General features: G+C 39.1%; 1 protein-coding gene across 1 annotated transcript in view; it reads left to right on the top strand.

The window, feature by feature from the left end:
- The window catches only part of phactr3b (phosphatase and actin regulator 3b), a 66,716-nt gene that overhangs the window by 33,107 nt on the left and 16,082 nt on the right, over positions 1-17,527 (top strand). The window contains exons 5-8 of the mRNA XM_059328506.1: positions 947-1,171; positions 1,253-1,460; positions 2,298-2,488; positions 4,209-4,362. Coding sequence (XP_059184489.1) covers positions 947-1,171; positions 1,253-1,460; positions 2,298-2,488; positions 4,209-4,362 — 778 coding nt within the window. The remainder of the gene's footprint in view (positions 1-946; positions 1,172-1,252; positions 1,461-2,297; positions 2,489-4,208; positions 4,363-17,527) is intronic.

Here is a 17,527-nt window from a genome sequence, read left to right on the forward strand (position 1 = left end):
CCAAGAGTCTATAATTATGGTGCATGTGTGAAAAATAAAATATACATACTGTTATTCATAACAAATATCTATAGTAGTTAGTATTAACTCCTGTTTCTGCTGTCAACTCATATTGACAGCAGTTACCAGTGAAACTAAAGTACATGTGTTTGCACTGTGGGAGGAAGTCCAAGCAAACATGTGGAGAACATTCAAACAGCAGCTAGATTCAAACCACCTTGTTGCTTGTTGCTGCTATGAGGCACCAGTGCTAACCACTACACAACTATGCTGCAAAATGTTCAGTGAGAATTAGAGCACCCTGTATCGTGAACTGTAATTGTTCCATGGTGCATGATTTAAAAAAAGTGTTCCACCAAAGCTCACTGAGAGCTAACTTCCATCTTGCATTCAGCAGAATGGAAATACGATCAATTTGAAGTTATATCCTTTCTCTTTTTGTGTCAATTTCTTATCAGAGACCATGAAATGCTAGTTTTGCCATTTTTCCAATTTTATTTATTTTGTGTTTGAATGGCTAGAAAAAAGATTAAAATAAGTAAAAGTCTCAAATAAAGCGGTGTTTAAACACAACAACAATAACAATAAAACAACAATAAAATGATGAAAGTATTTGTGGCTGACAGCTTGTACATGCGTTTCATCAGTTGATGCTTTATATTTCAGAGGATATATTGTTCCTGTCAGAGAATCCATGCTTTTATTTTTCAACTAGCCCACGAATAAGGCTAAAATTCAACTTTTCCCTTTAAATGGGGAAGGGTTTCATTTAAGTTGATAAAATGATTGATAATTAGTAACAAAAAGGGTTATTTCGGTTGATTATAATAGCAAAACTTTTAGCTTTTGTTTGAAATGCCATGTATCTGATTGTCCACTAGGTGGAGACAGAGACTATCCAAACAAACAAAACCTTTGCCTCAACACTGCTTCTGTTTCATTTCAGTCCAAGACGTGACTGAAGATTCAAAGACAGGGGGAGACCCCGACCAGAGTGAAGATGGAGGAGATGAAAGCACCTCACTGAGCGAGCCCAGTGACGAGCAGTCCATGGGGAAGGTGGAGGCTGTTGAAGGGAAACAGGAGGTGACAGCGGCCCAGCCCAGAGCCAGCACCTCTCCTCCACCCAACCTGCAAGTCAAACTGCTCACCAGACTGGGCAGCCTAGACTGTGAGTGTACTGGGAGAGGCCTGATCAAACGCTGGCCTGCTGGTTTGCTGTAGTGTCTCATGTTGATGATTTCTGTCCCAGGTGCTCCTTCAGTGCCAGTTAAGAAGTCCCCAGCCACCTTACCCAGGAACTTCACTCTTCCCAAAGACCCTCATGGCTCCCTGTTGAGAGGCAGGATGTCCACACCTACTGGGTCCCCCCACCTGGGGGCACTACACTCACAACTGCCCCCTAGCTGCATTATTGAGGAACTGCACCGTGCTCTGGCCACCAAACACAGACAGGACAGGTCAGTGTTCAGTGCAGCACTTCTGATGCATGGACTTAAAATATTAAGTTGCCTTTGTTTGCATAGTTTCTGTTTTGCTATGAAAGCTATGACGTATGCAGAGTTTTTTTTACAAAATGAAAAACAAATCTATTAATAAAGGATATGATATTATTCCTGAAATTATCCCTGATTTCTTTTATAATTTATTTTACAAAAATTGAAATAGAATGTAATCTTAATGTACATTTTTTCCAAAATTTCTCAAACGTGTAACCACTATTGGAATAAAATCGGGAGCTTCATTTGCTAAACATATTGGACAACCTCTACTTCCAACCTCTCTTGTCCTCTGCTCTCTGCTCTGTGTAAACAACACGCAGTTCAGTTTCACTTAGTTTGTCACATGACTATTGGTCTCAGTCGTGGCCTCACAGAAGCGCAAAATTCAATGTTTTTTACAGGATCTGGTTAGTGCAAATAATTTATTTTTGGCAACAATTTAAAAAGAGACATGAAAAATAGAAAAAGAAAATGTCCCTAAAACTAAGTTTTTCATCTTTAGAATTTCATTAACTCACTGCTCACCCTTAAACGGCAGCAGAATCTGTTTTCAAAATGTGTGGTTTTATTTATTTTTATTTATTTATTATGAATGAAAATTCATGAGGAAATACACAAATAACCCTGGCACCTATAGCTCTTTTGCTCAAATTCACATTTTCTGTTTTTACCTGCAGTTTAATTGTGGCACATTATTTTAAGACTGCAAATTCCTCCAGCCAGTCAGAATTGAACACTCTCCACGATATCATAAAGTTGTTATTGACTGGCTTGTCTTGTTATGTGTGAGTTCAGTTTCCAGACAAAGGAGGCTCGCTCGTCTCTGAAGCGCCGGCTGGATGGTCGTCTGTCCCGCACGTCTAGCACAGAGAAGGAGCCTGCTGGGGAGACAGAGAGCAAGAAGGAGTCTGATGAGAACAAAGAGAACTGGCGTCTGGACGAGTACTTGAGTGACCAGGACAGCTGGAACGATTCTGTCATCTCTGGTAGGTGTGCTGACAGGAGACACGCGGTGTAATATTAACTCTATCTTTATCTGCTTAATGTACAAAGCCCACTAAATCTGGGTCCCTGTCAGTGGATAATGAAGCAGTATAATCTCTGCTGATGTTTGTTTACAGTCAGAGCATAACAGACAGATTTACAGCGTGACCAACGGCAGACTTACTGGTGTTAAGTTTCAGCAGACCGTCAACATCTGCTCTGGTGGCCTAAATCTGGGCCATTCATGTGGGTCATTGGTGCACAACTGCCTGCGGCGAACATGTCTGTGACCCTGCGGGGGAAATATAAAAATGATAAGACTTTCGAGTTATGATGGACATGATAGACGAGCTCACCAGCAGTACGCAGGTTACATGATGCAAATATCTGATGATATCCTGTAGAGAACGGCAATGTGATGCCAGTAGAAAAAAAGAGTTTCGACACATTTCTAAAGTTTGTTTATCCGTCAAAAATTTGCAAAATGAATTATTTAATTTAGTCGTGATTTTGTATACAAACCATGAAAAGGTCCTGTGGTGTAAATATATATGTATGATTCATGAATAACAGTAACCACTTACCATTGACCGAGATAGCCGGTCAGCAGTAGATGCCACATAAATCGTCTGAAATATAAGATTAATATGAGAAGCTCAGCAGAAATACAAACTTAATAAAGTAATTAATACAAATGGTGTATTATAGCTTACAACACTATGGTGAATATGAAGGCTATTCCCATGTGCACATATGTTTTATAACTTTTTGCAGTCATTTTGGGCTGATACCATTTGTTACACACATTTTGTGCTTAATTTTTACCCCCAAAAATTCCTCCAAAATACCACATAAAGACAATAAAGAAAAAACCCATGCTTGCAGATTTCTGCAAAAATTGCATTTTTCAGCAATTATACCTGGGATAGCCACACATCCCCTGAATGGACCTCTAGGTCTCTAGTTTGTGGTTGTAAAGTTTCGCAAGGCTGTGATTATCCTAGAGGTCACAGCAGCTCATTTAATATAGCGACTTTCCAAATTGAAAAAAATTCTCTCATTGCACTGAAATGCTACTAATGTCATCAAACATGAATATGATTGGGCTCATTGAATCCACAAGAGTCTCAGGTTTCCAGTCATACCCAATTTATGCAATTTCAAGACTGTTTGGTACCCCAGTATGCAGAAATGTTCAATTACAGTAGGTGAAAATCACACATCTGTAATACATGAAGAATACTGCATGGTTTATAGTATGCCCCAAACTGCATAAAGTGGGGTTAGCAAAAAGAGGGCACGTCTGTAAAGGGGAGGGTTCATTCAGATTGTGGGTTCATTCATTCAGATATCTTGAGGTCAGAGGTCAAGGGACCCCTTTTTTTCCCCTTCCTGATCAGATATCGCGACATGCTGGGGTCTTCTAGTTTTATTTAACACCGTTATGTACTTTATGTAGCATTAAGACTCAGTCTGCTACAGCCTCTGGAAAAGTCTGCTGGCATCCAAACTTAAAGAAGTTGAACACATTATGTAAGTAAGCTACAAGTATAACACTTAGTGCATACTTTAACATCTTAAAATAAGTATGTAGACTTGATTTGATTAGCAAGCTGTTAGGTCTTATGAGAAAGCACTGTGTGGTGATTAGCATCAATCAGCAGGTTGAGCTGGAAAACCACTGTGCCCTCATTGACCTTAATTTGTGCATGACCACGACAGGGACCCTGCCCCGCAGGATGAGGAAGGAGCTGCTGGCTGTGAAGCTTCGGAACCGTCCCAGCAAGCAGGAGCTGGAGGACCGCAACATCTTCCCCGTCCGCAGCGACCAGGAGCGGCAGGAGATCCGCCAGCAGATAGAGCTGAAGCTGGCCAAGTGAGTCGCTCTGTGCCGACCAAGATCAACCTGCCATCAACTCCCCCCCCCCACCCTCCTCTGCCCCATGTATGTCTGTTTCATCACTCAACATCACTGTTGTCCACACTATGGCTGCTTGTGTTTCCCTTCCACCATCCTGTGACAAATGCTCAGTCCTGAAACATGTCACAGAGATGCTCAGTTCAGGCTGAAGCTTTGGAATATAAATAAGTTGAAGTATATTCTGATGTGCAGAGATGCAGTGGAGGGTAAACCCACATAAACCCAGAAATTAATTGAATAGATCAACTGATACATGATCCAACTATTTCAATCAGTATCGACTCAATATCCCATCCCTGTAACACTGATGTTGTACAGCCTGTCCACCTGTGATAAATAGTCATTTTTTTCTTAGAAAAGTTTGTAACCTGGTGAAATGACCCAGGAGTATCTACCGTAAGTGGCAGCCATGGAAAGAGCTGGTCAAAGTCTCTAAAGGAACAGAGTTTCAGTGCTTCCTTATATACTGAACCATTCTTTACTAAAGAAAAGGAGATAATGCCGTCCCACAATTCTTTGCAGCAGCAGCAACATTTGAAGTGATGGATCCTTCAACTGTTACAGAAAACATGTTATGCCTATTTTTCAATCATATAACAGTTATTTTCATAAAATAATACTAATTTGGCTTCACATTGTTAAATTTGAGTGGACAGCCGAGTGGAAGTGCAGTCGTTGTCTTCTAGTCCTTATCAGCTGTCATTCGCATCATCCCTTGACTACATGAGGTTTTCAATTGAGGTCAAGGAAAACTTGTTAGGAAAGGATGAATTTATTTCTTTTAGACCTTTTCAACTGCAGCCAGTTTATGCTTCAAGCTCATAGAAAAAAATAAACTTTGCAAATGCTTAATGAGAAAGACATGCATTAAACACAATGCGTTTTAGAAATGGTAAACATAACTTTTGTTTGTTTACAAAGTCCACAGGGCACCTTTAATCAGTGAATATTGATTCAGTCTGTATTCTCGTTGTGCTGTTGAAATGTATTGCATTATAGTGATGCAGGATAAAGCACACCTAATCGCTGTATGGTAAAGTACATTGCAAGTAAGCAGTCACAGTGATGGTAATGTTACAAAGCATCATTGGGTCCTTACTATGACTTCTGTATCAGCTCACTGTGTGCATTATATCAGCCTCTGTCTCCCACACTTCATCTTGTCATCTTTAAACTCTCCATGCCTGACATGTAGCTTTCTCTCTTTCTCTCTTGATGCATCTCATCTAAATGCAATCACATGTTAACAACAGCCTTGAGTAATTTGTGGAATACTGCTGAAAATGTTACCTTGAATCAATGTAAATTGTCACAACAAAGGTTGTTTTTTTTTTTAATCAATAGTAGTTCCTCTCTGTTCCTTGGACGTAGCTTTTCTGGGTCAACTGGTCTACTTTTTGGAGTGTAGAACAGGATTTTCTGAAAGGCAGAGGAGGAATGCAACAGAGAACATAATCGCATTTGTCGTGTTATGTAAAAGGCCATAGGCTGTTATTATGGTGACTTTAATAGGATTAACAGTCAAATCAGGTTTGTTTTTGAGTGAATGATACAGTGACAGGGTGTGCTGGTAGGCTTATGAAGTGCTCAGGGTGGGAGGACAGTTCGTATTGTTTGGACATACAGTGATTTTATACAAAAATAATATGGCTGCCCTCTAATAGATGGCAAGTGTTGGTGTATTGGGCAGTATACCAGCAGCTCTGCTTATAATGAATTTACTTCTTGAACTTGAAAGTTGCAGCTGCTTTTGTCTAAATTTGAACTCCCCCCCTCTATTAACACATTTAGTTGTTTTTCATACCTTTGTTTAAACAGGCAGCTGTGATAGTAACCCGTTAGTGAAATGTCACACTTCACTGTGTGCCAAATATTGCTGAGTACTTTAATCTGAGCTCAACCTGCTTTCAGCTGTGAGTATTGCTTGAAAACAAACCACAAACTTCTCATCAGCGTTTTCAAATGCATCATTGACTTAAATGACACTAAGCTCAAAATAGCAGGTCGAACTTTTCACTGGATTCAGCTTGTTGAAAAGATATTGGCCAGAAGTTATCACAGTGGTAACATCTGTTTATATGCCAAGTTATATCAAAAGAATGTTATAAACACGTTATAATGTCACCATCATGTTAGTTCGTTGAAGTGTACCATGAACCTGTTTGTATGCTGTACATATGATTGTTACTATTGTGCTCCAAAAAATTGTTGCAATAGTTGGTAGATGGCAGCATCTTCCTTTGTTGTGGGTTTAACTATAGTGATGCTTGTTGTTAGATACTATTTGAGTTTTGCATTTTGGCCGTTGCCATCTTGGTTTAATGGAGCCAGAGGTGACCATATTTGGATGAGAGGTTGGAGCTGCAGAAAAGAATGTGAAGTCAGCTCATGCTAGCTTGGTAAGCAAGTGCACGTGTAATTCAAAATGAATAATCGCAGACTCCTTAAAGTGCCTTTCAGTTTAACCAAACGATGTATAAGACATTTCTAGGTGACTAAAAAGTTACAGTTTAATGAAGTGAAAACACACTGCCTATGGTTCAAATTTCTAAGATAAAAACACACAGTATACTGTGATAGCGTTTTGCCAATCACAATGTAGCCCCACCCTAAATGATACCCTGCTTTATTGTCTATTTTACTCAAAATGGGAACATAATTTACATAATAACCACTTGCTGTATTAAGGAAGACTTGAAACAAACAGTTGAGACCATAAACTCATTAAGAAAATATTTACTGAGGTAATAATCAAGTGAGGAATAGGATAATTTTCTCATAGACCTTCTATGCAATCAGACATGTTTTGATTTTTTTTTGACCAGTGGTTTTAGACCATTAGAAAGAATGTAGGTCTAAGGTTATTCCGCATTGGCTTCATTTTTCAGACCTGGAGGAGAATTATCACCCTACTCTGAAGTCCCCCTTAACATTTTTTTGAGTGTTTCAGTGTATTTCAGCTTATTGTTTTTAGTTTTACGGCCACTCGGGTTCAGTGAAAAGGTCCTAAAAGCTAAATAAAACAACCTGTATACTACCTGTCCAGCACCAGGCGGAGATATTTGAGCATTTTGAACATTGAACATAGTTGCCTAGTCTCTGCTTTATGTCCCCTGGAAATCAAATTTTTCGGATTCAACAATTGTGTCTTTTTTTGGTGTCTTCCATCGACTCTTAGGCCAGAGATATATTTGCATTTTGCTGGTAAAGCCAACTGTTTTTCTCTGGAGTTGGTGGAGACCAAAACAGAACTAAAATGAAAGTAAATATTGGTCTTGCATTTGCCAGGTGGCCTGACACCAAATTAATGTTAATTGTTCTGTGCGTGCTGATTGTGTAGTTCAGCCACTGTTTGCTTATAAGATTGTCATTATCTATTTTTTCAAGAAATAATATAGCTTCTTGCACTGCCCCCAGGTGGCCAAAAACATTAAAGACTGAAGGTTTAAGTTGGCTGCACATTGAAAACAATAAATAGTCAGCTACAGCATTACTTGTTTGCAGTATTTAAGCATTAGTAACTAACATAACTTGAAAAAGCATCCAGCATTTCAGCCACCTAAAGTGATTGCAGGCTCGTTTTCTCTGCTCAGGACCAGACCAGGCTTTAAAGGAAGACCATGTGCTGATGTTTACAATAGAGTCCGCCTGTGAACCAAATGCACCCACTGACTTGTGTAGTGTATTTGTAGTGCTAGTATGCAACAGTGGATGTCACTGAGAAATCAAAATCATTTAATTATAAAACAAGCATTCGTCACTTCGTATTTCATCAACCATGGAAAAGCTCCAGAAAGTGACTTAACACCACAGATGGTTTCCTTCATGCTCACACATATGTATTTTACTTTCAAGCTAAATTAAGAATGTCTGTAGAGTTGTAGTAGAACAAAAAGTACAGTGAAGTATGAGAACCTCATAACTCTGATTGAGAACTGTACTACAGTACAGTTGATGTAGTTAGTTTCTTTGAACCACTACATACAAGTAAAGTATCTTCAGGTTATAAGGTGTAAATATTCAATTTATGAATTGTAGAGCCCAACTAAATATGGTGGAAGATATCATGAATGTTTTTGCTGGAATGAAAACCCTTATCTTTAATTCTGAAACTGAACAGAGAAAATACAAAATAAAACACATAACTAAACATCACCGTCCAGTATCAGTCAGTTGCTGACCGTTTAAATGAAGAATAAATAAAAATACACGAATCAGCTAAATAAACATCAGTATGTTCAGCATCATAGTCCTAAATCACCTCGAGCATCGTTTTCTGCATGATAGTTTTCATAATGGCGCATATCAGAAAACATATGTGCTGTTACTGAGAGATAAAGAAATGTCGGGGAAACATGTCCAACAATATCGGCCAACTGATAAATCAATTGGGCTCTAATACATTTTATGATTCTTGTGTTATTCCACAAAAAAGTTGTTTCAATTAAATTTCAAGTTTAAAAATTAAGAATTGACTTAAATCAAATTTAAGTGTATGCAAATTTAGTTTATTAATTAATTTATAAATGTATCATAATTGAGCACAGTTAACCTGTGAATATTCTAATGGCAAACCCCAGGCTATAAAGTGTCGTCATCCTCTTCTACAGTTGAAATTTGAGAATTGTTGAGAATAAGAGGAGAGGAAGAGGAAACTAAACATGAGGATGTAAACAGGATGTAGTTTTATAACTACAAGCAGCTTCATTTTGGTATATTAATATCAGGAATAATATTCCCGAAGAAATAACTATTACATAATTTTTAACTCCAGGGAGTTGGTACCCCTGTGTGTTCTGGGTGTGGTGTCATTACATACCCGGTGACATCACAGGTCAAAGCAGTTAATTAGAGAGATGAAGGCTGAGAGAGAACAAGAACTGGCCCGACCACACTGAGAGAGCAGGGCAGTGAGTGTTTGATGAGGTCTAATTATTTAAAGCTAAGCCTTTCACTCCCCACTTTGTATCTGAACTGTGAGCGATGAGTAAGGCAGGGTGACATTCAGAGAGACTAAATAAATACTGTTCATGAGCTTCTTTGAGCCTGGCATCACGCTTCCCCATGTGTCTTTTTCCTACGCCCTCAACCAAGGCATTTCACAGCTGCGTGTCAATCTGGATAGTCAGAGTTGCTTTGCGTGTGTCTGATGTATGTGACGTTATCATAAACCAAGGCTGTTGCAAACACACCTCTCTCCACGTGAGCTTCTCTATGTGCACATGGACAAATTCCAGCAAGTAGTTGCAGAATGCAAAAGGCATAATGCAGCATGAACATAATTACTAAACTTGTGTTCAGAGAAAATGGTGGAAGCACTTTGGCCTGCAGTCTGCAGGGGGCATTATAATGGAACAAAGCTTCATCCCAAACACTACAAACTGCTTATGTAAACTGAACCCCTGACTAGGCTTGCATAATAACAACAGGAAGTGATCAATTATGTGTCATAAGGGGGGAAGTGTGACAGTGGGATGCTGGGTTAGGACAGTTTGTACACAGTGCTAGTTAAAGACAGAGGTCAGTGCAGAAGGTCTGATGTGAGCCTGGTTCCCTGCTGGTCATACGGTTCACTCAATGTGTGTTAACTTACTGCACTAATGAATTCTCTGACCAGAGCATCAATGCCAAACTGCACTTCAGTAATGAGATATCAATTAGAACTGCACGGCATTATCGAATGAGATGGACGCACAAGATCATATATTCTTCGAACAAATGCCATGAGAGGACCAAAGCCAACAATAAATGCATCTGACTAAAATGTACTGTGGGTATATCACAGCCTGATATTTATCAGTCCTCTATTGTTGTCCACAAACTTTAAAAACACAAAAGTGAGCCAAGCTGTTGGTCAGGGTGACATGTTGAATCATTACTGTAGCTAATTTTCACACACTGACACATACAGTGTTGCTCCAAATAAACTTTAGAGCACCAAATGTGTATTAATCTACCGCTGAAAATAGTCCTCAACTAAAAAAAGAGATCTCTGCCATGCTCAACATAGCTCTGATCCATCAGAAATCTGCTCAGAAAACAAGCATTTTAAAAGTTGTTTTTTTGTCGCCTTGCAGACAGACCTGATAAAAGCATGAATTCAGACTTTTTTCACATCATCATGTTTTGCCATGGTTTGATTCAGTTACTTGTAGTTAAATCACAGCAAAATCAGTTTATTTTGGGTACATACTGATGTGTTAGCACCATACCGGCAGTCATCCAGACACAGTTCCTAGGGAAGGCGAAGAAACCCACTGAGGTGTGTGTACCACCAGATGATGTTAATAACCTAGATTGATTTTCTGAAGTATTTGGGACTTCAACATGGGGTACAAAGCAGCAGTAGTGGTTATATATTGGCCATGGTTAATGACGGAATGTTACATTAATGGCGATGGTGTTTACACTGCTGCATGAGTGACATGAGTAATCACAAATGTTGAACTGAAAGCATGTACTACAAATGCACTGCACAAACACTGTATAGGCCAAAATGTAGCCTACAGGAGGTTGTTTTTAGCTTATTTGATTGCTGGAAATGCCTTTGCCATGTAACTGAAGCAGATGTTGATGACTTGTGGCCCATACTGGCCGGAGGAGTGAAGAGTCGGTTAAGAGTAGTGGGTAGTCAGCAGCCATGGATGATATAAATCAATCAATAGAACCTCTGCAACCATGAGAGGTTCTTCAGCAGACAGCCATAAATGTGAGGCTGATTGGTGCAGAAGTATGAGAGATTAGCTGCCAACATACAGACAGAAGGACGGAGTCATGCATAGTTTTTCCTTTTTTGGGCATTCAAAAAAAATCTTAGTAGGACTACTCTGGACCACTCATTAAACAAAAAGGTGAACCCAAAAAAAGCAATGGGTACTAACAAAATAAGAACAACTTGCTGATATGAACAAAAGTAAGAGTGCATTTGTATGAATATCACTTATGAGGCCCATTATGTGACAGAGAGGCACATGCACAGAGCAGTTTTATGTTAGTTTTTTTGCGTTTTACAAGAAAAACATCTCTTACGTTTTGCTTTCTCTTGTGAGAAGCAACCAGAGGAATTCACCTACATTTTCAGATAGTTGAATGAGTACATGTTTCTGTGCAACAAGTGCTCAAGGCTTTGGACATTTTTTTTGTGAAGGTCAGCTTAGGGCCAGGTCCTGGTCAGACGCTGTGTTTGCAGCCTGGCTCCGCTCTCCCAGGTGCTGCAGCTCTCAGCTCTGTCTGTGACTGACGGCAGGCATGGCTGGTCAACGAGAGTCCTGGAGATGAACAGACTGAGTTGCGGACAGCTGAGGCATGCTATTGTTTGGGGTGACGACACCATGTGCTCGTCTGCCAGCGTCTCTGTCCTGTTGACCACATGGTCAACAACAAAAGCTGAAGGGACTCTCCTCTCCCATGGCTGCTCTGAACATCCATCCTGTACCAGCGATTGTATACATGCTGAATGAATCATACTGAATCTGTCTCATTGAATAGGACGTGCTGAATGGAACAGAGCATTGTTTGTGGAGATGGTTAGCACGCTGTGTCCTGTCTGAAGCTTCTGTGGCAGTGTTTGAGTGCTGCAGGGGCCTTGGGCAGCGCAACTGTTTATACATCATGAGGAACAGAACAGCCGTCATCACAGACAGAGAACAATCAGTGTTTTCCACCTTAATGGAGAGCAGAAAACGTGCCAGGTGACATGATGCCGAGGCATTAGTCTGGAATCATTCAAAAACTGGAATGAATTACTTTCAAAAGCTTTTTACATTCTAAACTTTAATTTAAAGTAAAAAGTAAAAACCTTTACATGCATTACAGTGTTTTACACAGGTGCTTTTATTGTTGTTTTGAGACAGCAAAAATTGGGAAAACACACAATGTGTTTAACATCATAAAATGAAACATGATACATACTAAAATGAAGTATGTAATGTGTTTCAGCTGCTCAGTAAGTGGATTTTGCGTTCTCAAGAAATAACTTACTGGACATACTCAACTGTAGGGTTAAACAATTAATCAGATTATTATTGAAATTGCAATGTAGACCAGTGCAATATCCAAACTGCAAAAGGCGCAATATTTGTTAAAGTGGCTGAACATGGAATTTAGAGAATAACGATTGTCTGCACACGGCTCTCAACATGGTATTGGCTGAGCCAGCGGATATGCTAACAGTGCTAACACCACCGCAAACTGAACTAAAGTCAGAGAGTGAGTACAGAACTAACTGTAACCTAAGGGGATACACACAGAGGGAGCAGGACATTCTCTGGCCAGAACACCATTACTCCGCTACATCTTTACATAGTGAAGAGTTGGTTACTGCTGAATGTCAGGTACTGGCCCTTTGAAGACAAAATTTGTGTCAAATTACATATTGAAGTATGAAGGACTGCAGTGATCATATTCTACAGACCTTTAGTACAAATCATCATTAAAAAAAATGACACCAAGATCATTTTTGTTATATATTTCTTCAACAGAAGTCGTAAATAGACTCATTTTATAGACTTTTTTTTTTTTAACAGAATTATATTTTATGTTTAAATGTTTAGATTTTCAAAATCCCACATCAAATAACTAAATCAATAATACAAATAAATAAAATCTCTTCAAATAAACTCTCATCTGTTTCTAGTTTGGAATTTACAGCATATCAACATTTTCAGGCAGAAGCAGAGATCTCTGCACATTCAACCCTATTGGCTGTGAGCAAGCTAATCTTAGCTACTCGTTAGCAAGCTAATGCTAGCTGTCTGTTAGCAAGCTAATGTTAGCTAATATCCACTTTTGTCCTCTTAAAAGTTAATTTTTTCGGTTTGTCAGATTTTAAAATTTTGTTAATAGTACATTTCATCACACAGCAGCTTTTAGACATTATTCTGTTTGCTAGAGACGGAGGCTCCTTCTTTCAATACATAGCTTACAGACAACGATGGTTGTTTTCCCCTCCGGTGGGCTGAAACGCTCAAGTATAATAAAAAGTAGATTACACCCTGTGCTGTTGAAAAAGGGTATCACGATTTATATTTCATCTGAACCGAATTAAATCATCACACATTTGTATCGATTTTTAACTGTCCCTACTAAACAATCACACTCACACAGCAATGGTGCAGCACTATGAGACGGTTTAAATAGTTAACTGTTGGATAAAATAATTAGAATGATGGTGAGTGAAGTTTGGGAACTCACATATAATATACTTGAAAAATTAAACAGAATTAATAATGATAATACAAATTATTAAATAATAATGGAAATATTATCTTGAAATGAAGAGTGAATGTTGATTTGTGATAAACACATTTTAATTGATACAATCATGTGATAGAAGACATGAAGTCACTGGTAATGGCATACGAAATTCTTAATTAAGTATACATATAAGTTGTTTAGTATGCATACTAAAGTTAAATGCATACTAAATTTACTCAGTTATTAATATAGCAGTGTGCTGTGCATACTGATTGAGCTCCTGCATTGAGTCTTACTAATGTACATTTCTGCATTGCTGCATTGCAGTGACATTATTTGTATTGCATGGAATACACATCTAAAGTCCATTGGACACATAGATACAGAAGAGAAGGGAACATTAACCTTTATAAATTAAATAATAAGTTTAATGATTTAATCTAATGCAAGTAAAAACAATTTTCCCTTTCAATTTTGGTTAACCAGTTTTTCATGTTTTTGGATAGATTTGAATTTGTTACAAAATTATGTATTGTATTTTACACAGTCAGTACATGTAAACATTATTGTGCAGTGCTCTTTCCATTTGTGCTGTGATGCAACACATCCACTCATATATATTAAAGAACACATTGATTTGCATTGCTTAAGCGCAGTACTCTGCAGCAGAATGCAGAACAGTGGGCAGGCCCAGGCTAGCAGAAGGGAACCCTCTGTTTCTAAATATAGCTCTCATCGGCGAAAATGCTGCAGCGGTAGCCATAATCAATGGTCCATGTACGTCACAGAGCAGCTTCCCTTCGCCTGGCTGATGGAGAGATCACATTTTCTCTCCCCCGCTCCCCCGCGGGGCTTTTCTGGAGAGCAGGACACAGTTTACTGAAACAATCTCCATCCCTGTCCTCTGTTCCAGGCTGTTATGCAGACTTCCCCAGCTCGTCCCCTCAGCTGAGGACACAGTTATGTAAAAATGACAATGTGAAGACCTTCCTTTATAACACTGTGTAGAATTCGCAGCAGCCCGCCTGATCCTCTGTGAAGTTGTGAGAGGGTAGGGATCATGCATCTGATGACTTTGGATACATGCCTGAAGCATCAATGCTCTAAATTCCCAGTAGAAACATGTGGCTTCTATTTTCAGAATCCATTGCTTGTTACCTTCTACCTGTCATGTGATGGTCAGTAATATAAAAGGAGAATAGGCAGAAGGATATATTCTTTAATAGCCTTTCTGAGTAAATTGGAGGTTTAGCTCTCACTGCATGAATAGCCAACAAAACACCTAAAGGGGTAGTTTGGATTTTTTGTAGTGGGGTTGAATGAAAGACTTAATCACAGACAATTTACCTGTATTGGATTATGGTCTACGAGTTCCAAATTTGGAGAACCAGGAAACAAATGAATGTATTGCTGCAGATGGGGACTGACATAAAATATATTTTGTGTCAATCCCAGACACGAAATACAGTACAGTGAAATCAATGTGTCTTTGTGAAGTATTCTGGCGGGGCTAGTTGGTGAGCTGCTGTAGCTTATGGGCTAACCGGCTAGGCCAGGGATACTCAACTTGGTTTAACTTGGGCCACATTTGCAAAATGACAAGAGGTCAAAGGCCAGTTAACCATTCTGACCTTAGGGGTTTTAGTAGGAGATAGCACGTCAACAGTAGAAGCCACATAGAAATGGTGTAAACTATCTGAAAGCTGGGAACCTGAAGATTAATTTGAGATGCAGCTCAGCACTGTGTCAAGTTGTTTCACACCTGAATCTCTAATATTAATTAATTCATAAATCAATCAATCAATCAATCCATTTCATGACTAAAATGTATAAGGGTTTACAACGTTATAATATGAGTAGTCCATTTCCATGCTAAAGTATGTCTCATATGGTGTTGCAGCAATTTTTGGGTTGATACCATTTGTTACACAACATGGTCATAAATCCCTCCAATAGGTCACATCAAGACACCAAGATCTTGAGGAACACCATAGAAAACCCATGTTGTAATTTCTATGTAATGTTTAAAAAACTTTTGACGCTTCTGAAACAATTGCATTTTTTGGCGATTGGATGCCGAGCACTTGGTACCCACCTTGAAACTGTATCGATTGTACAAATCTTATATGCTGTTGGGTTTAACGTATGCCTAAATCATCCATTTTTCGGATTTTGAAGGTTCTTTGAAACAACGTCCATATCAGTAAGCATTATTTACTGGCTTCATATGAGTCTGGACAGACATGGATGTAAACTGCAACTTGGGTGGTTGGTGGAGGCAAACACACATTTATTAATTAGACTGATACCATTTCTACAATTTTCTTTCACTTACATTTCTACTACAGCTCTTTGCAATTCCAATTAGCTGTTAGCTTCCACTGTTAGCTAGTAGTTAGTTAACAAGACTTAAACTCCAGTAAGCAGTTAGTGACAGCAGCAATGGTGAAGGAAGAGGAAGAGACACCCAGCACTGATGGCGATGATGTCAGGAGCCTACTCAGCCATGGAGGAACCAATAATTAGATATTTGTGGCACATAGACCAATTTCTGCTGACACCACAACTCACTGTGTGATACAGGACAGAACAACCAACCTCATGCTAATATTGCCGTCTTGCAGTCAGCTGCTGTTGCAAGTTATTTATAGCAGTCGTAGACAGCAGCTGACTGCAAGGCGGCAATATTAGCATCTAGAAATCCCAATGGTTGGTCTTTAAGTCCAGCTTATTGCTGCAGTTTCAGTGGAGTGTTTGATCATTTCTTCAAAGTGTCGTTGAGGCCTGATCTTTAATCCCTTTGTATTCACTTTCCTTTAAAATTATATTTCTATGAACTGTATTCGACACAATAGCAGTTTCCAGGCAACCAGGGCTGGCAGATGGCAGCTGGCTGCTCTTCTTCATGGAACTGAAGCAAATATTTTCTGTTTTATAATCCCTTTCACCCGCGATAAAATATTAATGCATGCTCTGTTCGGGTACCCCCCCGCCCCCGAGTTAAAAAACTCAGCTAGGCTTGTGATCGCTCTGATAAAATCCAGAAATGTCTGAGTGCTCAGCTTCCATAACAGTCATGTGTGATGCAACAAAGACTTGGCCTACTTGGAGCAGTAAATTGAATTAATGAATGAATGTGTTTCAAGCTGAAAAAAAGGACAGACAGTGCCATCAGTTTCAGACCAGAAGTCTAAACTGTGCCACCTTGGCATTGGCAAGAAGAGTGACTTCAGCATCTTAGTAATAGTTTTAGCTGCTACCATTTTGACCCCTGCTTTTTTATTTTATGTAATGCTGTTTGCATGTTCCTGTATTTGAGTGTTTGTTTGACCTACAAGGGTTTTGTTAACTGGAGCATATTTTCTGCTGAGTGGTGCAGAGAGTCATCGGGTATCCTCTGCCCCCGCGGTTACTTTGGAGGCAAAAGAAAGATGGTAAACTACAGAAGTAGGTAGCTGCCACCATGACAAAAACTGCCTGGTTTCTTATTAATATATAACAGTTCACTGCAAAACAAGACAATATTCCTAACTTAACATATTTTTATGTACAAAATGATTCTGTTTTAACAAGAAACTTATCTTGTGATAGCAACAAATCAATATCTTGCCATATCACAAGAGACTTCTCATAATAGCAATATACTGAAGTTTGGGTCTTTTTGAAGTGTTGTTGTATGAGCTCAGTGTATTACCTACAGTAGATGGCTATCAGCACACCCCCAGTTTGGAGGAGTAGGCAGGGATACCAGCAGGGATGCTAAGTACTGTCATGCTGTGGACAGGGGTAGCAGCGCAATATATTTACACACAGAAAGAAAAAAAACAATATCAGTTAAAGTGAAGGCTATAATGTGTATTTAGAATATGTTCACAGCTTTACCTTGCTTTCAGAAAGCCCTGTTTAAGTTTATGGAGAACTGAAG

This window comes from Centropristis striata, chromosome 3 (assembly GCF_030273125.1).
Source record: "Centropristis striata isolate RG_2023a ecotype Rhode Island chromosome 3, C.striata_1.0, whole genome shotgun sequence".
NCBI lineage: Eukaryota > Metazoa > Chordata > Actinopteri > Perciformes > Serranidae > Centropristis > Centropristis striata.